Below are 26,143 nucleotides of genomic sequence, written 5' to 3'. Positions count from 1 at the left end.
GTTGTATATAATTAATTAATTATATTGATATAATTATTGTATATAATTATAATTAATTAATTATGTTCACTAAAATGCAATAATTAGTTGTTTTTTTTTATTTAAAAGTATATTGTATTTACATCTTCCGCGTAAAAAATAATTGGGAAAAAGTTCTTTTTTTTTTAATATTTTTGCTGTAGATTTTCTATTAATATAATTGTTAAATTATACAAATAATTCTGATAACAAAATAATATATTTTTATTTAAAATCATAAAGTATTTAAAAATTATAAGGAAATGGCATAATTTTTGAACTTAACTTTGTGATCAGAATTAAAATTAAAGTTGGATGTTCGTGTTTCATAATATTAACTCAAATTATCAATATTATTTGACTCTTTTCTTTCTTAAAAGTTTTTAAATTCATGGATGAAAATTAATTTTATTTTTTTGCAACTTTCCCGTTTTTGGAATTTTTATTGACTCTTAACTATGAGTATCCGAGAGAATATAAGTTCGTTAAAAAAAAAGTTTTTACAATTTAAAGATTGAATAAAAAGATACTGAAGAAGATAGACGAGTGAAAAAGAGGTAAAGACAGAAGTAACGAGAAACAATGAAATCAGAGATCTATAATCAACTACATAATCTTTCTAGTTAAAAAACTAAACAGGCTGTTAGTGGAAAATTTTAAAGTTCAAGAACAGATCAAATTTCAATAATAACTGATAATTTGTAAAGGTAAATTAATTTTATATTGCATTGGACAGCTGAGCTATCGAGATAAAGTAGCAATTTACCTGATTTGAAATGATATCATTGCATGCAAAAATAAACTGTAAAAATGGTCTACCTTATGATATTTCCAGATTTTTTCTATCGAATTGAAAACAGTACTTGCTTATTTAATAAGTTTTAATATTAAAAGAAAATCTCAAATATTCTGTCAAAGAGAATTATTAGTTCTCTCCAAAAAAAAAAAATGTGATCCATCCAATTATTATTATCGATCAATACTCTAACGAATGTAACAGTTATTATAGCGATCAAAAAAATATGATACTATATAGAGTGATAAGAGGACATATTAAATATTATCTTTGAATTTTATAAAAAGTTATACTACAGAAAAGAACAGAACGATGAAGAGGTATACATGTATGTGAGAACCAGTTACCACAAAAAAGGATTTTAAAGAACGACATAGAATATGTAATTAATAAACTGAAGACTGAGTAAACATAAGGATTTAAAAATATCTTAAATGAATAATCATTGAAATGGGGAAGAGAATAGCTTTTTAATAAACTACGATGCTTGTATAATAATAATATAATACGTATGATGGAATTTTAGGTGCCTAAGGCACGGTTGAAATCTGAAAAAAAATATATATTATAGAAAAATATATATATATTATTATATATATATATTTTTCGAAAAAAAATAGACAAGCCTGGAATATAAGAAATGACAAACTAATTAATCTGCTTTCTGTATTGCATAAAACTTTTATGTCAAAATTTACCAAAAAAAATATTTTATTAAATTCAATCTAACGTTTTCTTAAAAAAAATATTTTAATACAATGGTTGAAAAATAAGTCGCTCATAAGAAAGAGACTTCACAGTTATGTTTATGTCATCGCAAAGAAAAGAATTTAAAATTTAAATTTAAAACTATTAGTCAGATGAACGAAAACTCAACCCCAACTTTTTCCTTTTCGCCCACTTCTTTACTTCCACCACATTTCTTCCATCAAAATACATCTTACCATTTTAACTCTGATGCATTTTCCAGTTTCTGTATTACCAACTTCTGATTTTTTATATTGCCTACGTTTTTTACACTTTAAATGAGTAGAAAAATGTACATTTTTTTAAAGTGAATAAAGTGATTTGTTATGTTGTATTAAGTTGTTAAGTAAACAAAAGCTAAAACTGTAAGGAAATATTATTATTATTAAATTATATACATGTGTATATATATATATATATATATATATTTCATATAAATATATATGTGGAATTTTGATTGTAGGTTTACTGTACATGTGTGTTTACGTGAAGCAAGGAATTAATAGTGATTTAAAAAAAAAAATTTTATTACTGTGTTCTCTTTTTATTCTTTTCCCTCCTGTAAGTAGTTTTTACATTCCACATCTAATCTTTACATATTTTCAAAGTATCTTCTTTCCATTGTATATTCCTACCTGCATATTATTCCATAAACTTTTTGTCTTGGACTTCTTCTCGCACGATTCCCTTTATCTTTCTCTTCGAGGTGGTGAGCCAACTTGAAAGCAATAACAAATGTCTAATCAAACCGCTTCCCCTCTTACTAACGCTAATAATTTTCTCTACTCTTGATACTACCCGTCAATCCGAATAAGCTTCGGTATTCTTTTTCCGCACATCATTTTAAAAGTCAAAAGTTCCTTACGTTCCGCATTTTTACGCATTTTTTACACGTTCCGCATATACACATCTAATCCGTAGGTACAGACACACAATCTGAAAATTCTTATAAAATATTTTCTCGTTTTAGAGGGGTATTCCTTGAACCACTCTATTCCATCCTTAAAAAATTCGTCATTACCTTGTAAAATTATATCTTTTTACTAGCTGAATATCTTTCATCTGATGTTATAATATTATTAAGGTATTTAAAATTGTTAGTTACCCATATTATTAACTCGTGTTGCTTTCTCCTTTTCTACAAAATATTTATGTTGTTATGTTGTATTTATATATTTAGTTTGTATGACAAGTTATTTTCATAAATACAAACTTAATAGTTTTAAACGCTTATAGAAATTAAAAATATTTATGTCCTTCATGGCAGCGTCTCTGTTTTCATCCGGAAAGGTTCTGATCCGAATCCCGGTCGGGCTTGTTATTTGTTCATAGTTAAAAATATATTTTCATAAGTAAACAGACGTTTAGATTGTGTGGTTAAAATTTATAAATGATTAAAAAGTTCGTAATTATCGGTTAAATAATTACTTTTGATGATTAGAAGTTATAATATTGTTAATATTGTTTTGCAGTACCCGTCTGCAAACTTATTTCAACTTTAATTGTAACTTATTAATTATTTTATATTATTTAATTAAATTTATTATTATAATTAAATAAACTGCTGTATGTATAATTATCTAATAAAAACTTATTAGTGATTCTCACTTTTTAAGTTATGTTTTTTTTTCTGCTTTACTCTAACGGGCCTCCACGTCTCGCCCCGCCGGTCGGATCTCACTTTGCGCCCGCCTCAAACCCACCAGGATCCACCAGGCTCGGCTATGCCGTCCCTGGGCCCCCACTCCGGGAGCCGGGACTCGGTCTTTATACTAATGCCTCTAACGAGGACACCCCGAGTGGGGCATCCCCACCGGGACTCAGTATTTTTCGCTCGGGGGTGCGAGAGTCGCCCCGTGCTTCATCGCTACCGCCCACTCGTGCAAACACGTGCGAACGGCAGCTCCGCAGAGGGCTGTCCCTCATCCTTGAGTCCCCCGATCCTTGAGAGTGACGGGCGATATGTACATAATCAAGAGCAAAATTCAAAAAATTAATTTCTTGAAGAACCCTCGCCACGAACCCTGCGATGGTGTCAAAGCTCTTGGGGCTCCGCAACATGATGGCAATGATGGTCTCGACGCTGAGCGGTTCAGTAATCGCCAAGCAAGCTTGGCGGTAATCAACCCACTGCGGGCACCAGAACACCGCGTGTTCTGGGGTATCCGGGTCGCCCTAGTAAGGACAGTAAGGGTCATCCACCCTCCTCCTACCACACAGCAAGGCACGGAAGACCCCATGGTCGGTCAAGAGTTGCGGTCAGGAATTTTAAATTGTTATTTTATATAAAGGGCACTAAAAGAATACCACTTTATAATTATATAATTTTTTTCCAGTAATTTATTTCTCATTTAGAGATAGTTTTATTTTTTATTTTTGATCTACCAACCTGGAACAGTTATGCTTTATTTTAATTTTCACCTGCCTTAATCACCCCATAGGAGTTTAGGTGTGATTAATGCAAGTAAAACTTAGCCCTACGGGAAGGTTAAAGTTAAGCTCTACGTAAGAGAGACAGCCCTAAAGGAGATTCAGAAGGAATGACTCGTTCCCGCACTTCTTCCGTCTCCTTTCTTCGGATGATCTTAATCAACATCATGCCACAGTGTGCCACGTCCACTTGGTCTGCAGCATAGCTCCAGTGCTGGTTTTCTGAGGTAAGCACGCCGAATTCTCTCTGGTATGCTTCCTTATCCTTCAGGAACCGATCGCACAATAATACTGTTTTTCTGCGATATCATCCTCCCCGCAATAATTTCATTCCGCGGATGGTTTTAGCGTCCGCGCGCAAAGATATGTCTTAAAACACCGTGATCAGTAAGCAACTGGGTCACATCGTACCCCAGTTCTCCATGTTTGCGGTCAAGCCATCTCTGGAAATCATGGATCAGTATGTTGGTCCATCTTCGTCGACTGATTCCATCTCTCCTGCCAACCAGTAAACAAACAATGCCGTTCCATTCGCCTCAACTATTTCTCTGTACATCTTCTCCCTCTTTCAGACGAGATGATAAAAGGGTGCAAGTCCGGCCAATATACCGGCGCATCAGCCGAGAATGTCCTGTACCTGAAGCATACCCGAAGGGTGACAGTTCTCTGCACCCAGCTAAGAATTGCACGGGCCTCCCTTTCTAGCAAGACGTATCATACTGATGCTCGGTATAAAACTTGCGAGAGCACCAGCTGGGATGAAACCCTCTATTTCGATGTGCGGTGACCCCCGATGTTGGTCATTAAGCGACCGATGACGGTTGTATTTTTTTCAGCCTTAAACGACAATTTTCTTACGTGTCTCTGAAACGTGGCGTTCTTGTCTGTCTACAACCCAAGATACTTCATTGAAGGGGTAGATTGGACTGTCCTGGTACCAACCCTAAACTAAATTGGGATCAGCTAACGCTTTCCCGAAAATATGATCACTTGGTCATCTCTAGCAAACGCTAAATCCCGATCTCCTGCGCACGAGACAATAATATTTATCACCATCACGAATGCCAAGTCGTTGAAAAAGTGGTCAGGACTGCCTCAGTGGGAAGCGTGACGGACAGGGCCAACCTCAGTGTTGGTTCCAACACTGAGCCCTGAGAAACACTGTAATTCATCCTGATCCTCCTCTCCGATTGCGGAACTACCCATCGCTGACCTTTTGGAGAAGTAACATTGGATTTTCCTCCTCAAGTATAGACCAATTTCACAGCCTTCCAGTACTTAGAATATCTGCACCACCAAACACTGTTAAATGTAAATTTCACAACATTAAGCTTTAAGCCCTATCTGGTCTTCCGAACGGTGGTCACAACTCTACAAATGACAGCTACAGCTGACCTGCTGTTACGGAAGGCGAACTGCAGGTAACTACTGTTGCCTTTAGCTCTTAGTAAAGCCTGTTGGCCAGCACCCTCTTGAAAAGGTTAATCAAGCAGTTGATCACATTAGGGTTAGTTACATTTTCTTTATACTGCTTTGAAACAGAGTTTCTTCTCGTTACACAATTAAAGTAATTACAAACTATCGGGTAGAGCAATTAAGGATCTACTGGTATTGGCTTTAGAGTCAATAAATATTTTTTTTCTAATTAAATATAATATACTTGTATAAATCAGAACAAGAGAAATCCTGCATTAATTAGAAATATGATGCAAAAAAGATTATCCTTCTACGCTATAGTTGTTAATCGTGAGCGAAGGGCAAACGAACTGACGAATAAGTGATGAACGTTCCGTAGGATAATTTATTTTACAAAAGAAGAAATCGGCAAAAATAATTATTACTGGTTCTATTATTTTTTCAGTAGCCAGTGATGATAATATCGGGACACATCACCAACGAATGATAAAAACCGTTACACACGGAAACAAATTTTAGTCATGGTTACGGGTTTAGCATAAGCAATTTGAAAGGTGAACATGCAAACACACATTTAATGGGAGCGATTGAATGTTATTATTATTATTATTTGAACACGTTTCCAGAACATTTTATGAGAGAATGAGTTATTACTATCGACATACAAAAGTCCTTTGTCTATTCACTTCAATAAAGCAAGCTTTTTAATTCAGAACGCTATTGACAATATTAAAAAATGTTACCGTAATTAAAAAGTTCTACGTTGCAGTATCTGACCTGGGGTGAGTACGGAATATTTGTTGTTTAGTTATATTAAACATGAATTTTTTAATCAAATTTTGATTGTAATGAAATGAATAAACAAAGAACTTTAATTATTTGGTAGTAATAATATTTTAAAATACCTACCTACGTATTATTTAATTATACATTGTAGGTGTAAACTTAGCAGCTTAAATGAAATACGTAGTAACTTAATTTAATTATATAAATAAAGTTTCTTTATTTTGCCTCGAATTTGAAATAACTCCTCAAAAACAGGTGAATATAAGCACTTTTTTCCAGTAATAAATAAAATAATATTCTTTCAGTTTCAGTTTTGCCTGAAAATTGATATTTTTATACCTATTTAAGAAACTGTCAGCAAAATCCATTTCATAAACATTCGTATCGTTTAAATAAAACTGTTTCATAAAATTTATTAAGCTTGGAGGAGAAAAGAAAGTTTTATTTAATTAGCGTTAAGATTGTATTAATCGGATGTTACAAAAATGAATGTCAAGGTTTGATTTTGAAGACTCAGGTTATCAAACGTATAAAATACAGTCCATATAATGGACAATAAAAATAAAATACTAAATCAAAATAAAAAGTAAACGCGAACTGTGCTAAGTTCTAGGTTTTAAAGCCAGTGATTTGCTGCACACACAAAAAAAATTTTATGTGAACAATCTTGAAGCAATAAATCCCGTTTATTTAGTCATAATACCTAAACAACGTTCGCTCGATAGAAAAAAAGAAATTCCTAGAGAGAAACAATTTTATGAAAGTATTTTTGAGTTTTAAAATTCAAATAATTTAATTAGTTTCTAAAATAAAATTTGGTTATGTTCCCTATGTTTATGATTACGTCCCTATTTAGCCTCAGGGAATCACTGTCAGGTATTACTTCAAAGAAGAATGAGGATCATATGTGTGAGTGTAAGTGAAGTGTAGTCTTGTACAGTCTCAGGTCAACCATTCCTGAGATGTGTGGTTAATTGAAACCCAACCACCAAAGAACACCGACATCCACGATCTAGTATTCAAATCAGTATAAAAGTAACTGTCTTTACTAGGATTTGAAGCATAGGACTCTCGACTTTGAAAGCAGCTGATTTGCGAAGACGCATTCGCCATTAGCCCAACCTGGTGGGTTATATGTGATACTTAGAAATCACTATAGCGATACTTAGAAATTAGATAATAAAGTTATAAATAAATAGAACTATCGAACCTATTAAACTGTCTACTCTTATTAATTTAAAATAGAAACTAAATCTTTTGTTAAATTATATCCAATTATTTACAGTTGTAACATTCTATATATATTCGCTACTCAGGTAATGAATGGCCCCTATGAAGACTTACGTCATCCCACCTTATAATTACAGTACAATATGCAAATTCAATCACACCACAAATTATTATCCATCCATGGGAGTGAATGTAATTGACTAATCAGAAACCACCATAGTTTTTTTCTTTTAATGAAAATACAGATTTGGATAGACGTAAGTCCAGATTTGCATTCCGGTGCATACTTTGCTGGCATTGTCATGTTTCAAAAGGCACGAATCAGACTATGTACAGTTTAGCAGAATAGGGCGGTTGTCATCTCGTATATGTTAACTTTATTAATTTTATTACAAGCCTAAATTATCAGGAAATATTTTTCTATAGTCTGTTATCTAATTTATAACATAAATAACTTTTCATTTTGTAGTTAGATATACGTAACTTCAAAAAACGAAATTTTGTATTTTTTACAAATAAAAGAAACTACTTAGTTATGTTTTCCTTTTACACGTTCGCGACGGCTGCCAAAACACATAGGTTTTCTATTTGCCGTAGTTATTTACACGTATATTTACAAAATCCGAAAATTTTCATTTTAATGTTTCAGTTTATATTTGATGACATATAAATGAAATATGCATAATTTGAAAGAAATAAAACTCCTCATATGTTTTTTTTTTTTTTTACTTTTTTTGCGTGTGATGATATATAACCTTTGATATATAACCTTGCCTTTGTTATGATATATAACTCCTGGGCGTTGTACACCCGCACGGGTATATAGTTCTATTCATAACAATTCTAATATGCCGTTGTATGATTTTAAACACCTATAGCAAGACTAAAAACAAGTTCTATAAGAAACCTGTGAAAACGTATACCCCGTTGAGAGCACGACGGTCTTTACCAATAGGCTGATTGCACCACTACAGGTACACGATGTCATTTAAAAAAGAACTCGTGCACCCGGTACGGACGCACTACGTCGCGAACGTGTTAATGGCTTAAGAAATTATTTTTTATTATATATTAACTGGAATGGCGTATATTAACTACATAGACCTCCTAATTTTGATTTACATAATTCACTTTCACCACGTTCTATTAATTTATATTATACATTTAGTTTTAACATAATACGTTTAACATCATTAACTCTCAAAAAGCAAAATATTATGGGATTTTATCGTTTTCTTTTAAAAAAAAAGTTCAAAAGCGTTTGAACTCTAATTTGAAGAAAAATGTTTAAAACTGATTAGGTGGAAACAACCACATTTAGGAAATTGTAACAATTGTTTTTTTTTTTTACTACTACAATTTACGTAACTAACATCAATTACAACTAATTTTTTGACTGATTACATAAATAAACATTCTTGGCTTTATGGTATACAACATGTTTAGACCAATCACATTTTATTAATTATGTTGCCAATCAAAATTCTGAACAGTTTTTCACTCCATTCCCAACCAACCACAAGGCTACGTTTTTTTATCATCCATAACAAAATAAACTTATAACTATTCTATTAAAAGAAAGTTTTAATCCATAAAAATTCAGAATTATTTTTATCTTTACTAAAACGTGTTCTCAATAAAAATAAATATATTTTTTTTAATTTTACTGTGCTTGTAGGCGTATATAAAAAACTCAAAACAAGGCTATTTTCGTTTAACCAGTACGATATTAATTTAAATCAGGAAAGTGGTTATTCTATGTATTTAACATTCTTATTCAATGCTAACCAGGAGATTATACTTAACAGCAGGTTTAAAGCTTTCTCTTAACATGATTTATTTTTGTATTTAATAATTGTACAAATGAATATATTTCATATTCGCTCTTTTGAATGTCGTTGCCACGTTAAATTTATGAAAGGGAAATGTCTTTCTGTGTACTTGCAAAGTATGGGGTACATTATTCTAGTACCTCTCTACACCAAGAAATTATATTCGTTTTCTTTTCGTTCTTAACAAAATTTATACCTAGATGAAAATTAAATTTAGTGTATATACTGAACGGAAAATGGTCGATCGCCTAAAGTAATAAGTTGCATTCACCATGCGCCGATTACTTTCATCGAGAAATACTCGTACGTGTTTTACCATAAAAAGTACACTAATATGTTGAAATTTATTGATAAACATAGGTTTTTTTTTTATAAAAAACGTAGGTTAAAATTTTTTAAACGTATATATAAAACAACAAAAAATAGTTTCCTTTTTCAATATATATATGAAATAAGACGATAATTATATTCTTTAATCAGCTCTTATAGGCGCGTATGCAATCCCTTATTCACGCACAGAACAAATTAGCATTCACTTTGACTTTCTGAGTTTTCCTTCTAAATAGTATTTAAACTAATTAAAAGTTTATCCCTTATTCCTGTTGCCCAGAATCAAGACACTGTGACCAACCACATCAAAAGCAAAAGAGGACCCTTTTCCCCATTATTAATAGCACTCTTTAAATGGAAATTCAAAACTCAGCTTTACTTTCTCTTTACTCAATTTTTTTTTGAAACCGTATTGATTTTTACTGAAATAATTTTCTTTTTTAAAAAAAATTTTACTAGTTTTTTTTTTTGTTGAATTCTTAGTTATATTTGAATTACCATAGTTGTTTAAAACGTTTTAAATGTTTTATTTTCATTTTAAAAATGATATTTTATTTGTCCGATAGGAAGCGTATCTCCTCTAAACGTTGAAAATCGCAGATATTATCATCCATCACGTGCCCAGTGGACAAGAGTACCGGGAAGGGAAACTGCATGGAGATTAAGACCAAATTCATATCTGTGGTTACCAGCAGCGGAATTACCATTCCCGGCGGCTAATTTTCGTAAACATTTTGCGCTACTAGTTACACTCCGATTGGATCCAAAGGTAATTTTCTTCTCTTATATTTTTATTTTTATAAATATATTTTTTTTAAATAATAGTGTTAATTATATGATGGAGAATTTGTGTAAAATTTAAATAACTATTATAAATTTACTACAGACAAAAATTAGAAATAGACAAAAAAGGAAATTTATGATAATTTTATTTATATGGTATTACAGGTTTCTTATTATCTTATAACACAAAAGTTAAATTAGAAAAAAAAAAATTCATTCATTTATTATGTATAAAATACGTATTATTAATAATTGATATAGCAAGTCATGTAAACTTTTCGGATTTTATTCTGTTGTATTTAAATTTACACAGAATTAAAATCTAGGTAAAGAAACACATTTTTTTTCAAGACAGAAATATATTCTTAAAAATCATTGTTTGTGTGGCTGTGCATGTGTATATGTTAGTAAAAAAGGTTGTACTGTAGAGAGAGAATCTTAATTTACAATTTGTTCTTAAGCCTTAAGCTTATCTCTAAGGATTAGTGAATCTTATTTTCTTATTTTTTGTTTATTTCAGATTCATAATATTTTATTTGGATAACTTTAATATCTGGGAGCATTAGTTTGAGCTAAAAAAAATCTTCTTAAACTAATACATTTATTTTGATGATTATGTAATTTTTGGTTTTTTCTGCATTTGACTTAATTTTCAGACTATAGTCGTATTAATTTGAACTATATTAAGGAAACGCGTATTAATGAACAGGAATTTAATCTTAAGTGTTTTAATTACAGTAATAAATATATCAAGGTTAATCCTAAACTTTGCCTTAGTAGCAGATGAAAGAATTTCGTCGTAAAAAGTATATTGTTTCTATATATTAGAAATATAAAAAATATATATTAGAAATATATTTATATATATATAAATATATAATCATCCCGAATTATCTTATAAGGCAGCACTTTTTGTCTTATGAAAGATCATTCATTTAAAGATTTGAGAATTAATCACAATTTGAACAAAAATTATAATATTATGAATTATTATTATTCAATAATTAATTAATAAACTTACGAGATTTTATTTTAAGTAAACTTGTCAAAAATTTTAATGACAATAATATCGGACTATTTATCGTATCAATAAGCTAATTAAGCATATGTGTTATAAGCTTTAAAGAAAACGCAAAATTTAGATTAAATTTTTCACTTTACTTACCAGAAAATATTACAAAAAAAAATCAATTTAAAAGTTTCAGTTTGGTTAGAAAATTAGATTACTTTTTAATTTTTTAGTTTATTTGTTTCGATTTTCAAAACCGCTTTTACAAAAGTAATTAATTAATTTTTTTTAATTTCAAATCTACATACTGAATTTAAGATTACAACTGAACCTTTATATTAAGAAGAAACTATAAATAAATATTCAAACCAAAAACACTGCTCGAATTATTTGTGACTTGCAAATAAAATAAATCACTCAAACAATAATATTAACTTCATTAATTTAGAAGTCATATTACATTACGTATTTTAAATTTTTTCTATTGAATTTTTGGCTGACCATCGGTAACGTTAATATCTTGCAATTCACCGGTCAAGTAAAATTCCTAATTAAAAAAAAAGAAGATTAACACTAACACTTCTTAATAAATTACTAATCGAAAATTCTTAATTGATTTTTTTTTTTTTATATGGGCATCGACTTCTACAGTCATTAGCCCTCGTTACATTCTTTAAAATGGGTTTAAATCACCACCAGCTTCGTCATATGTAAGGATGTAAAGGACCCTTACATTTTATTTATAAGTACTTAAATAACAAAGAACATTTAAACACTCATATATATTAGTACACTGATAACACATACAGAGTGTAAAGAGCCCTGGTACTAAAATAAAACAATAAATAAAACACAAAAACAAAAACTACTTCACTTACAGATTCCTTAAACACAACTTGAACTGACTAGAAATAGGACGGTAACTATTATTATTATAAAGAAATAGGTAGGTAATTATTGAGATCCGTCAAATGTTTACTTTTCTTCGGAACTGGAACAATATGTGCTTTTTTCCACTGCTGCGGGTATATTCCATCCCGCCGTATCTGATTACACAGTTCTAACAATCTATGTTTTGCAGTGGTATTCAGCTGCCTGATCTTGACATAATGAATTTCATCCGGAACAGAAGTTGTGTTGCCGGTTTTCTCCAACGCTTTCACAAGTTTTACTTTTAATGGTACATTGTATGAACAATTCATTTCAGTTCTGAAATTTAGCAGACCCTCAAGTTCAGTTTTTTTGCGTTGTTAAACATTTGTCTTAGTTAGCCGTTTTGCTGGCTTCTTTGAAATGATTGACTGGTAACTGCAATTTTGTTTGGAGTATCTCTAACTTCATCTTCATATTGAAGGCAAGTTATGGGAGTAAAGTTTGTACGCTTCACTTTGTTCCAAACATCTGATGGAATCGTGTTTCTGTTAATGGATGATAAGTATTGCTGCCAGGATCGTTTTTTTAGAATAGGTCATAAGACTTTTCGCATACGCCCTATATTTTTTAAAGGTAATTAGATTTTCTATGGCTGGACGTTTCTTGATGCGTAATCATAATCAATATATCTTGATGCCTAGTCAAATCTGGCGTTCGTTATAGCACATCGGCTTCGATAACTCCAGTTGTTTCAAGGAGTATCGTATTAGCTGTGAAGCTCATCCAATCTGCCTTATGAAACAGCCATCTTTTAACTTGGTCGGAGTGTAAAGAATTAAATTTGTAACTGAGTTCAAGTAGGGATAATTTTACTTGTTCAGTTGTCCTCCGTTATCCACCCACCATTTATTTTTTGAGTATTTCTGGCCAAAAATTACACTAGCATTTCAGGAAATGTTTTTTTTTAATTCTTAGTTTATTATTTTTCACTTAAAACCTAAAAAAAACTTGGTTAAAATTGTGTAAAACAATTTGCAAATTGAAATGATTAAATATAAATTAATGAAAGCTGAAACTTTAATCTTTTTATCTAATTCCTTTTATCTCCAAAAATTGCTTGAATACATTAGGATTATCCGTTTTCACTTTTTTCTATCATAAGGATTCCCATACGTAGCTATCCAGAAACTCTCATGCTACGTGCGATTTACAGCGCATTTTATTTTTGGGTACTTCCCATAATGGTCAATTTTTTTCTTTTAAGTATGATTCCCGTTAGTGGATCAATAAAATTCCGATAATGTTTCACAGTATTGTAGACGTAATTCCTACTCAAATTACGTACACCATTACATGCAGTCTACTGATTAGAAATTATTATTGAACCCGCTGCAATGTGTTCTACTGTAATCGGCAGTAACATAATGCAAAACGATTATCTACTGGGAAGATGAAACATTCTGTCCCGTTTCATGGCGTAGCCCTCAATATCCATTAATCCTGAGGAATTCTACCGACGTTATTCTACCTCCGTACGAATAAAGATCTTTATTGTCAGACCACCAGTTAAACGATTTGATTTTAAAAACTTCTCGGCGCACACTACCTGTATATAATTTCTACAGTCAACAACTATTTTATGGTTGATATTTAAGTCATCATTTAAGTCATCATATTTAAGTCATCATAGCTCTATGAATAAATAAATAGTAAAATTTTAGCAAGGCTTAGTTTAGACCCGTGCAAACAAGTATCGGGCCGCATTAGAATACCCACTCGGTACTGCCTTTTCTTGCTTTACCACCAATCTCGATCATTCGAAATATTTAATGCCACGTCGTTCCCCTGTTTATACAGTTTATATTCTTGTAAAATCCCAAAACAAACAGATGTTTCATCTCTTGATAAATCAGACAATTCAAACACATCCGTTAAAAAATCCATAACGATGGCAAATTATAACTATAACGGTGACAATAACAGTACAACACTGCTCAAATAACAACGATGTATCGATGTGAGTTTAAAAATAAATATCAAACAATCGAAATGACGATAACGTACTACAACACGAGGTAATCAGACGATGACGTAATCAGACAAATATGAACAAGATTCCTAAAGTGTAATGTAATAATTATAATTGCAGCAAGCTCTTGGTGTGGACTTTCCTGTTTAGCCTCCGGTAATTACCATTCAGATCATGAATTACCATTCTCAGAGGATGAATGAGGATGATATGTATGAGTGTAAATGAAGTGTATGTAATCTTGTACAGTTTCAGTTCGACCATTCCCTGAGATGTATGGTTAATTGAAACCCAACCACCAAAGAACACCGGTATCCACAATCTAGTATTCAAATCTGTGTAAGAATAACTGACTTTTGTAGGACTCAAACGCTGGAACTCTCGACTTCCAAATCAGCTGATTTGGGAAGACACATTCACCAGTAGACCAACCCGGTGGGTTCTCTCGGTGGGGACTATCTAAACTTAAATAGACAGGAATAAACATTGCTGTACTTTTGTATGTACAGCAATAAAAGTAATATAAATCGTTTGACAGACTGGGGGAAGGTCAACGGGGGACAACTATGGTCCTTATCCAAGGACCAAGAAATTAAATCTGAATTTTTCAAGGAATAATTCTGAATTAATATACAGAAACATAATTATATACAATGGAGAACATATCAGTCTAATTAGTAATTCTTGCTTTACGAAAAATTAGTTTTTTATCTCATTAACGAACGCAGATTAAGTAAAAATAATTATGAGGAATTATGTGTACATATAATACAACTAAGCAAAAATATTTACTAGTATTTCCTATTTATTTTTTTAATTTTATTTATTCATTGTTGTATTTATTGCATATTCCAATCCTTTCATCAGTGTAACATCACCTAAATGCAATATCTCGTTTTTTATTGCTGAAAAAGTTCATCTTTTTCTTTTGAATTCTTCAATTTTATAAAACCAATTCAATATTTTCAGTTTTTTTTTCTTGTTCTAATCTTCTTAAGTGATTAATATAAAAAGAACAGTTCTCTTCTAACTCGGTTAAAATTTATCTTTTCACTTTAATTCTTTCCTTGAATTTTTCCTCTTATTGCCACCCATAAAACTGATTTTTTTCTAATTCAATTTTTTGTTTCTTAAAATAATTTTTGGATATTTTATCTTTCCTATTACATTATATTTACATAACATTTAGATCGGCAGTGTATAGAATACATACATTGTTCTGCAAAAAACTGTTGAAAATTTTGACTTTTATTTTACGTATGTGTAAAATTTATGTATATACATAACGTAAATAAAGTATGTATTTTACAAATATTGGTATATATATATATATATATATATACTGAGAGAGAGAAATAGAAATGAAATGATTATGTACATTTTTTCTTTATATAAAACAAACAAAAGCTGAGAATATAACACTGAGTGAAATAAAATGAATGATTTAAGGAAGAGATTGTGTTCAAGAATAGATCAAATATAAACTGTACTATGTGATGAAATATTGAAACAAATAATATGTAATTAGAATATATGTACCTCCAAACCAAATATTCATTTACCCACATGGTTTAATTTATATGATCCGTTGGTTAATATTTATTAAAGAAATGAATGTTAATTACTTTTCTTTACTACTCTAATTTTATTTTCAGTAAATGATTCTAATTCATTGATTCGAACAAATATCTCAATTTCACATCAAAATAACGAGTAGTAAAATACATAAGCATTTAAGTGGCGTTAGGATCCGTTAAATTTGCATAATAATTATTTTAATATCGACTTAGCAGGTGCATCACCTGTGAAGTTGTTAATTTATACGAATATAATTATCTATTAATACAATAGCCGTATTTTCATAGGTTATCTTATGCAAAAACATGTGACAAAACGAATTTAAAAAAGGTTTATTTTCTAAAGCGAATCGCATTCACCATGAAGGAAGCAATTTTGAATTGTAAACTCATGAGGATCTACTACTCTATTACACTTCCCATCTGCCGGGAAAAAGTTGTGTATTCAAAATGTTGACGATGTTGTATCTTTTTCGCTAGTGTTCTGAATAAACGGATGACTGTTTACATTAGATACTGTATTGAAGGGTGAGTAATCACACACTGTTATATAGAAAAAGACTGGTTTCTCATAAGCGGTATGGATGTCTAAGACCAATAGCAGTTACAGAAATAACAAACTATTTTGGTTTTCTCAACAATGAATGTTGAAAAGAATTAATTTTTTATTAATAAATATAGTGGTGAGTAAATACGGATAGATTTACGCAGTTACACAAAAACTAACTAAAACTATTCTAAATATATATGTATATTACCACAACATATATATTTCATATAACATATATATTGTCAACATATATATATATACTAAATAACTCAACAGTGCACACAAAATAGCGTGATGGTGTTAGGTAAATGAGAGGTTAAACACAGGGAAATTTTTTATTTTCTCAATAAGCATTACTACCTCTGAAAAGAAATTTGGATATTGTTCTGATCCAAAAATTCAATTATCTGGTTTTTATATAATTTATAGAGCAATGTACTTTTTTCTTTTTTTTTTCTTTTTATGTTTTCTTTTTTGTTATTTTTTAAAAACAGCTGTTTAAAAATAAAAAATCAATGAAGACGTTTCCAAATCATTTTTTAATAATTCAATTATTTTTCAAACCATAAAACGATCTATTCAATAAACTAACAAAAAATAGGATCAAATAACGGCATACTTTTTACTATTATAAACGTAAATTAACATAACGTTTGTATTGAAATCTCTTCGTACTGAATAAGTATATTTTACTAAGAAACTAAATTGGAATTAATTTTTATCTTTTATAACATAAAAGATAATTGCTGACACACCATGATGAATCCTCCTCTACCGCATTATTTGATTAATGCATTTTCAATATTTTTTTTTAGCATGCTTAAAATATGATTCTCACTTATAAATGTCTATGGTTGCAAATTTATCTCGTCGATTTCTTGATGGATCTAATATATTATCAACATTATGATTACTAGCATTCCGTTTAACTTCCGACCATATTTCTTCAGTTCTTCAGTAGTTAAAGGCACTTTAACTACTGAATGTCCACGTGTTTCCAAAATTTTATCAATTTTGTATGTAAGCATTTTTGTTTTTTTTTTTATTAGAACATACAACTAAAGTTTCAACATCGACTATGCAAACGGAATATTGTGGTTGCTCAATCACTCTTTCATTTGAACTTCTCTGGAATTAGAATTAATAGAGTTTTCTACTACGCTGTAATAAAGAACGTTGTCAAGAACAACTACTGAATTATCTGGTAGGTTCGCAAAGAGATTTTTATCGAACTATCTTTTGAAATTTGAGAAATTCATATCATCAAAGTTATCCATGGTTTTACGGCCCGGTTTAAAAATAAATAAATAGTTTGAAACAATTCCAGCTTCGCCATTAACATTAACAATAATCAGTCGGTTTTCTTTCAAAATTGGTACATGATATCCCTCATTACTCCCACCTGATCAGTCTGTACTTGTAGTATAGTTGTATGCACGTAACATTCGTCAACATAAACTAAATTCCGACCATCACGTTGGTACTACATTATACGTTGTAAATAATTAATTCTACCGATATGAATATAAAGTTTTCAAACAAATAACGTCTATTATTTGTAGTCTTCCTGCGTCTGAATCCCAAGTTCTTTACAAGAGTGTTAAAAGATGACTTGCTTCCTTTGAAATTCATGTCTGCAACTACTTTTCTATAAACATTTGATAAAGTTGGCCTTAACTTTGCTGTAATAAGAATATCATTTATCGTTCGTCGAATTACATCTTGATCAAATTTATCGACCATCAATTAACTTTTACTTTTTTCTATTGATGTTTGGGGTTTGGAATTTTGAATTGCTAATTGTTTGGGATTCACGTAGAATCTTGCAAACAGAGAATTCACTAATATCAGTTGTAGACGCGGTTTTTAAACTGATACTACCGCTTCTTCATTTAATTTAAGAAATTGTAAATATTATGGGCTACCTCACTTCTTTGTTCATAAACTACTTTCTGTACGCTTAATCTACTTTTAAACTGTGACTGTTTTATATTACTTTACTTCTGAATTAAGCCCTGAGATTAAGAAATAAAAGTTATGCTACTATTAAGTAATTACAGCTGTCTCAATTGTATTACAGCTGTTGAAAACAATTGAATAAGAAAAAATAAAATGGAAACTCTTATACATAAAAGGAAGATTTTAATAAGTAAATTTTCCTACGCTGAAAGAACACTATCATACTATTTTATCCTTAGCTAGTCCGGCTGGGCTAATGGGAGAACCTCCACCTACGGGTTCGGGCGTACACTGACGAGGCAGACTAACTCAGCAAGGATATTGCCGAAAAGGTGGAGGGTGCTACTACGGCCCTGGCTGGTAGGGTTGACAGAAGAACCCACGTCCTGGTTAAGGATATGGATGCCCTCACGTCACAGGAGAGTTTCTTCGGAAGCTTCGCAAAACGATAGGTGAGTCGGTCACTATTGACGTCCTGTCAATGGGGCCGGCTTACGGCTCCAATCAGGTGGTTACACTGATTTGTCGCCCACTCCTGGCCGACAAACTACTGCCTGATGGGCGAGTTCGGATTGGGTGGTGGCCTGTCGAGTGGTGCGGCGTACGTCCGACTACCTTTGCTTCAGATGTTGGAATCCAGGTCAGCGGGCCAAGTTCTGTTCTGGCGCAGACAGAAGCGGCCACTGTTTTGTATGTGATAAGGCTGGCCATTTACGCAAGGGCTGCCAGCAGGACTCTAGGTGCTTATCCTGCAAGTCACATAGTCACGCGCCTGAGAGTCGGGGATGTAAGATGGCTCTATTGGCAACTGGAACTGCTTCTTTGTAAGAACATCATGGTGTCTCTGAGGGACAGCCCCATCCGAGAGGGCGTGAGAGGCCTCGGTCTCCCACTTACGATGATCGGATGGGGACTCCGTTGAAGTATGGTTAGGGGGAATGTAAGACCTAGTCCCGGTGGGAGATCCTTTCGGGGGTTCCCCATTAGAGATAAATTATAAAGACCGAGTCCCGGTAGGAGGATCTTTTGGGGTCCCTCATTAGATTCATGGCGCTTAAAAGACCGAGTTCCGGCTGTCTGGCGGGAACTTTGTTCCCGACGCGGTAGTTAGAGGCTACGGCATCTCTCGGAGCTGCGTTTATGTTTAGTTGCGGATCCGGCTCCGCGAAGCGGGGGAAAAAAATGGGAGGATAAAAACAAAAAACTAGCCTTTAGGTTATACGTTGTTCAATGATATACCAAAGGGATTATGATACTGTCTTCATAACCTTTGTTATTGAGAATACATTGAGGACGTTATCAGCAAGAAAACTTTATACATAAAATTAAAATATAAATATTCAAACGAACACTTTCAGTGTTAATGTATGTTTAAGTTGGGATAAACAATCCCTAAACGACTTTTACACTTTACATTTTTAATGCGAAAAATAACGGAAGTTTAACAACGTACGGTAAATTCTTAAATTACAGCTTACAATTATTTTTCTAATTTTTTTAAGTAAAATAGATTTTATTTTTTTATAGAAAAAAAGTATACTAATGCATCTTTGTAAACTCTTTTAAATATTTGTAAACTTGTAATTATTATTGCAGGTTTTCTCACCTCAAATAAATCTGTTAAATCTCATAAGCTTTTACTCTTAATCTAGCAGTTTCAAACTTTTTCGAGCCGTGGCGCCCTTTTTCAGTTAAAATTTTCTATGGCACCCTACCCTACGTAAAAGTATCACTACTTGTAAGTAAGAGATAAAAATAAATAAAACTCGTGTGTTTGCATCATTTTTTTACTTTATTAACATTAAATTATAATGTCTTGGTTTAATTAATGTGTTAACTAAATATGTTGGTTCAAGTAATTATGAAGCTTTTACAATATTTCGCAGCGCCCCTGTGAAGCGACTGCGGCACACAGTTTAGAAATGACTGTGTTAATCAGTTGAAAATTACATGTTACTGATTGTTTAAAACGTAAAGGTTTTAATGCCTAATCAAAATTAATGCTTTAAAAATTAAGGTTTAATCAAAATTTTAATGCTTAATATAATTTTCCATCCTTTCTGTAGTTGTATATAGTACCTAAAGTAAAACGACTTGAGAAAATTAAAATTATTATATTTAGGTCCGAGTTATCACCTCCATTTGACGAGTATTTTTTTAACTAGGGAAAATTAAGATAAATTTGCAAACCACCACAAGAGCACTTTCATTTCCATATAAAAACAAACAAAAAATTCCTTTATTTATTTTCACAGAAGTTATGTGGGTAACAAAATGCATTTTTTTAAATCAAACAAATGAAATAATTTTTATCGTTCGCAAAAAATAAAAGTGTAGAATTATTTCTGTGAATTTTTTTTTAATAAGGAAATTATTCTATAGTGGTCAATTAAATAACTTATTAATTTTCTTTCTTCGGGTTTCTGTCTCTTTTTGTTGGAAAAGTTAATTCTATTTCATGATTTATGAAGACCGAAAAAACTCAAGCACTCAATCACGTAATATATACTCAAACACTTCCAAATTTTAATTCTGTACAATTTTTAATTAAACTATTAAATTTGTTACATATTACACGTCGCTACCCTTCACTGCATTCAATCCAACTTTTTTATCACAGTAAATCTGTAAAATTTCCATTAAAACAATGTAATTTACTATTAATTTCAAATTATTTATGAATTATCCAAGAATTTTCATTCTCTACATTTTCTCTTTCTTTTTAATTTTAACTACCTTCTTCTAATTTTATTATCCTTTGCTTTGTTATATATATTCTTCTCCATGTTATTTTTTTTCTTGTATATAATTTATTTATTACTTTTTTCTCTTTTATTGTTTCCCCTTTTACTATGAAAATAAACATCACAAAATAAGAAAAGAAATTAAAAAAGATTGTTCAGTATTTTAAGGAAAATATGTAAAAAAAAATATTCGGTTCATTTCTTACAAAGGAGTCCTAAAGAAGAGATTAATTTTCCATAAAAGTTAAAATATTGTAGTCAATACAGTACAGTAAAGTACATAATATATTTAGTTAATTGCAGCAACTATAGGATTAAACACAATTATATCAAATTATCTAAAAAATAATCTTTTATTTATTAGTAAAAAAATTCTTTTCATCCTAGGGAAGTGAAAAATTCTTTTCATCCTAGATATTATTTTTATTAAAAAAGAAAAAAGGTAACTTTTGTTTTTGTTTTTTAAAAATAGTTTTGTGATTCAGGAAAGTGTTGAAGCAGTTAAATCTAAATCGAGCCAAACAAAATTTATTTTATGATGTAACGAATTTTTTTAATCGACTGAAAACTTTTTCTATTTTATGTGCAAGCCATAATCATTGCTTCTTATTCCATTTCAATTTCAATTGAGTTTATTTCATGTAATTTATATTTAAAAAATATCGCACCTTAAACAAAATCATATATCGTTCTGCATTACAGTAAAAGTTCTGAGTTTATCTCAGAGTTCTTAGAGGTTTTGGGATTGTTTTTATAGTAGTTAGGTATGAGGATATCATTCAGGACATAGTTGATTTTGGTTATAAAGATATAGTAGATTAATGTCGAAAAAAAATTACAAAGTTTGGCCTTATTTTGAATTCGAATTATTTAATAATCATAGTTATATGTAGTAGGTGTGAGCATACGAGTATAAGAACATACTAATATATATATATATATATATATATATGTATCTGGTGTAGTGGTTTGAGTAGTTGCCTTAGATTTATGTTTGGGAGAGAGATTTATGAGCAAAGCTTAAATGAATTCGGGCAAAGTAGGCCGAGCCTTAACGGAGGGAAGGGTAGTCGAGATGTGCCCGTAGAGCGCATCGAAGGTTGTATTAAAAAACCTTTAACTAGACTAGAAAGCATGATACAAAACAAAATTTAGAATAAAAATAAATCATCAGTTATGAAACAAAATCACTAAACATAATTTTGCAGAAGTATAAAACCTGATGCGTGCAAATTTCTACAACGAATATACACGATGCACGTTTAAATTAAAAATGTAAGTCAGACATATAAAAAGATCTCGTACAACAAAGAATTGCTGTTTTCAACCATTTCTTATAAACAGATCACAAATAGTAACCTAGAAATTTTATTCACACATACAAAAGGATTACTTCTGAACTGATATAACGAGAAATACGGTAATACCCAATAACAGCTAATATAAACAAATTAAACCAAAAAGGATAAAGGCAATAGGATAAAAACCCATGTTGGGCTGATCTATAATGACTGAATTATTTCTATTGAAAGAAAGTAAATTATTTTTATTATCATAGAAGGAGAAGAAAAACATAGCATTTCTGTTAGCGAGATTTTCTTGCCCGTAAATATGAGCTTGATTAATCGATTCTTTTTGCATGTGCCTAGTGTCACTCATGAATAAATTTAGTATCTTATCTACGAAAATTCTATTTTTTAAATCTTCAACATGAATTCATAATTTACGAGTATTAATCTAATTTACAATGTTCAATCTTCATTCGTTTGTTTTTCTCAGCCTAATTTTTATTTTTATTTTTTACGGTCATTTTTACATTTATCAAGGTTATTGAGGCTGGTTACTCTTTCTACTACCTAATTATTAGAAGTAATATGTAGTATGGGGTAACTGCTAAATCTTGAGGCGGGATTCCAACCTGATCAAATAGATTTTTTAAATAATTTCCATTGATTTAAGTTAATTTTAAATTTATTTTTTTAAGTAATATTTTTGTGACAATTTTTAATTATTCCTAACTGATATTAATAATATTTCATTACATAGTTAGTTAAGATTAGCTTCATTTATTAAGTATTAAATTATTAACTATTTAATGTTGTTCCTAGAATTTAGCTACCTGCAGTATTCTAATACGATCCTTATATTACAAATATGTTATTAGATCGTTTCACCTCTGAGTTTAAAGTGCAGTGATGCACTTATCTTATTATATGTTGTAACTTTGTATTATGTTACTGCTTAATGAATATATCTTATTACTAGACTGAACAGAAGGGTTCTTCTAAATATTTTAATTAAAATTGAACACATTTGCCTTGCTTTAAAGGAACTTATGTGATATTTTATTGAAATTATATCTTTTCCAGTTCGATATCAATAACAATTACGTATGAAAATTAAATAATACGGGATAATTATCAGTGAATAATTTATATTACAAAAGGAACAAATGAAAATGAATCTACTTCCCCAAACAAGCAGAATTGTATATTAAAATATATAAAGTTTTAAGTAACGTAAAATATTCTTATTGTACAGTTCAAAATTGAACAAACAGGACGAGCAGTTTAATACAAAAAATTGACTTTACCGTTAAAGGCTAGGCATTCAGTAACCGCAGGTGCAGTAACAGGAAACAGGTGTACAAAATAAACAATAATGAGAAACTAAATAAAGATAAAATAATTAGACTATTTTGACAAAATTTTATTTTTTCAGTAACGATAACCTGGAAGGGAAAACTTTGCAGCAGGCGTTACCTCTTCACAGCCCAACCATCCAGATGTGTTTAACTTTCTGACCAAAAAAATAGTCATCTTTCTCTTTGAGTACATCTTTCTCCCATGCATTGTAAAATCGGGATTGCTAGTTACAAGAAGTTTTTTTTTTTTTTTTTTTTATTTATTATTTAACACCCGGCCTCCCAAAACCAGACCCCCAATTAAGCATGAACTCGATTCCGGGAGGTAAACTCCGTCTCTAGCCGCCAGATGAGGGAAACGCCAGACCCGATTGTGCCGTTCCCGGCCACCATCACCAAGCAACCGGTACTAGGTTATTTATGCTTCGCCTCTAACGGGGACACCCCCGAGGGGACAAAACTATAAGTAGCTTTGATGTCTCATCATCTAACACCATGTAGAATAAAACCTTAATATAAAATAAAATAATTTCAAATACCTCGTAATCTTTAACGAAATTCATTACCGTAAAGCATGAAGAAAGAAAAATAGATCCAGTAGGAACATCAAAGGGAATTCCAGGCGGTACTTGTAAAAAAAGAATCAAAACAAGAATTCTTCTTGATAGTTACGTCTAGTACTCCTCATAAATTAAATAATTCTCTTATCTTCAAATCTAAAAAATAAATAAATAAAAAAATCAGCTTCATCTATGTATTTGTAACTAAAAACTTTAATGCTTCAACAGTGAATTACTGAACTCGTGTTACGTTTTGGATTTTTCTTTGTAATCGGACATTTTTACTGATCGTTTTTTTTCCTAACCGTATCCAAATGCAATCTTCTAGTAAATTTTCCACAGTTGCTAAACCAAAATAAGACTGTGCTTAAAAACTTTATGATTACCGATTTACTTAGATTAATTAGCATAAACATATGTATCTCTCTCAGTCATCCAATCGTACACGGCAATCGTTCATGATCCAAATATGATTTGCCATTATTTCCAGCTTTCTATCTGTATTAACTCTTCATTATATCGACCTCCTCTCTTCCATTGTAAACAGATTTACACGAGAAAGCTTTCAGATAAAATATACATTCATATTTATACGAACAAACAAAACACATAGAGTCTCGTAAAATACCCCATTTAATCTACCATACAGTTGCTTGTGTGCGAAAGTCATTGCGTATTATCTATAGGTTAAAAAGATACAAACTTCCATTCCCTACATAAATTTCTAATGTATCAATATTATATAACAGTAGCAACCAAGAAAACTTATATATATTTTTACTCGGTTGTAAAGATTTTTACGATGCTATAAAAATTTTCGTTTAACAAAAAAGAAAGTAGATAAATTTATGCTATTTACCCAAAAGCTTCTGCGAAAAGCTTGATTAATTTATCAACCGCAAACTTCAACTGATTTTCTTCTTTGCAAAGAACGGCAAAAAAGAAACTTAAGCTGTTATACAAATCCTAAAAATCACTTAAGAGATGTAGTAGGTCAACAAGGATGAGTTAATTGTAATTAATGAAGTAATTTGTAACAAGAGCTTCACTAATTTTAAAAACTACACAGTTTTTAGTTTTTGTTAGCAAAATGAAAATGAATAATTAGTACGATAAAACGAATGATAATTAGATTTTGCACAAAATTAATCGTGAACAGTCTTGTAATTTAACTATAGTAAACGCAGTAATAATTACTGCAGTTAAGATTTTAATAAGAGTCGTAACATTTAGGCAAACATCAATGGTTACCAAAAATTTCATCAACGCGTAGCTTTTGAAAACTATAGTCTGTTTCTTCTAAATTTCACTTTTTTTTTATTCCTACTTCCCGGAACCGGATCCATAATTAAGTATTAACACCGTTCTGGGGGGTGCCTACGCCTGAAGCCGCCAAATAAGGCAGTGCCAGGCCCAGGTATGTCGTTCCCAGCCCCGTATCCAGCAACCGAGACTCGGTCCCTTATGCCTCGCCTCTAACAGGGACACCCTCAGAAGGGTGAACCCGCCGGTACTCACACTTTTAGCTCAGAGGCTCAAGAGTGCTTCATCATCACCGCCCACCTGTGCAAGCACGGACGAACGGCAGCTCCGCACGGGCTGTCCCTCACCCCTCGCTCCCGATCTTTCCCGCCGCAAACCTTGCACGAAGGACAGTCGAAATTCGCCTGTCTGCGGTGCATTGTACCTACAATGGTTTCTATATTGTGCTGACGGCGGCACAGCCGCGGCATTCTTCGTTCCACCTCGGGCACTGGAATATAACGTACTCCCCCGTGTCAAGGCCTCGATTGTACGGACAAAGGGGGTTATCAAGTCAAAGTATGTACG

At 31.3% G+C, this 26,143-nt stretch overlaps 1 protein-coding gene across 3 annotated transcripts in view; it reads left to right on the top strand.

Annotated features, from left to right (window-relative positions):
- Positions 1-26,143, top strand: part of LOC142324503 (uncharacterized) — a 985,220-nt gene that overhangs the window by 615,671 nt on the left and 343,406 nt on the right. For all 3 annotated transcript variants that reach the window (XM_075365329.1, XM_075365331.1, XM_075365330.1), the window contains exon 4: positions 10,152-10,354. In XM_075365329.1, the coding sequence (XP_075221444.1) occupies positions 10,152-10,354 (203 nt within the window). The remainder of the gene's footprint in view (positions 1-10,151; positions 10,355-26,143) is intronic.

The sequence above is a fragment of the Lycorma delicatula genome, chromosome 5 (assembly GCF_047948215.1).
Source record: "Lycorma delicatula isolate Av1 chromosome 5, ASM4794821v1, whole genome shotgun sequence".
Lineage (NCBI taxonomy): Eukaryota > Metazoa > Arthropoda > Insecta > Hemiptera > Fulgoridae > Lycorma > Lycorma delicatula.
The sequence above is the reverse complement of the archived record's forward strand: the minus strand, read 5'-3'. Positions and strand labels throughout refer to the sequence as shown.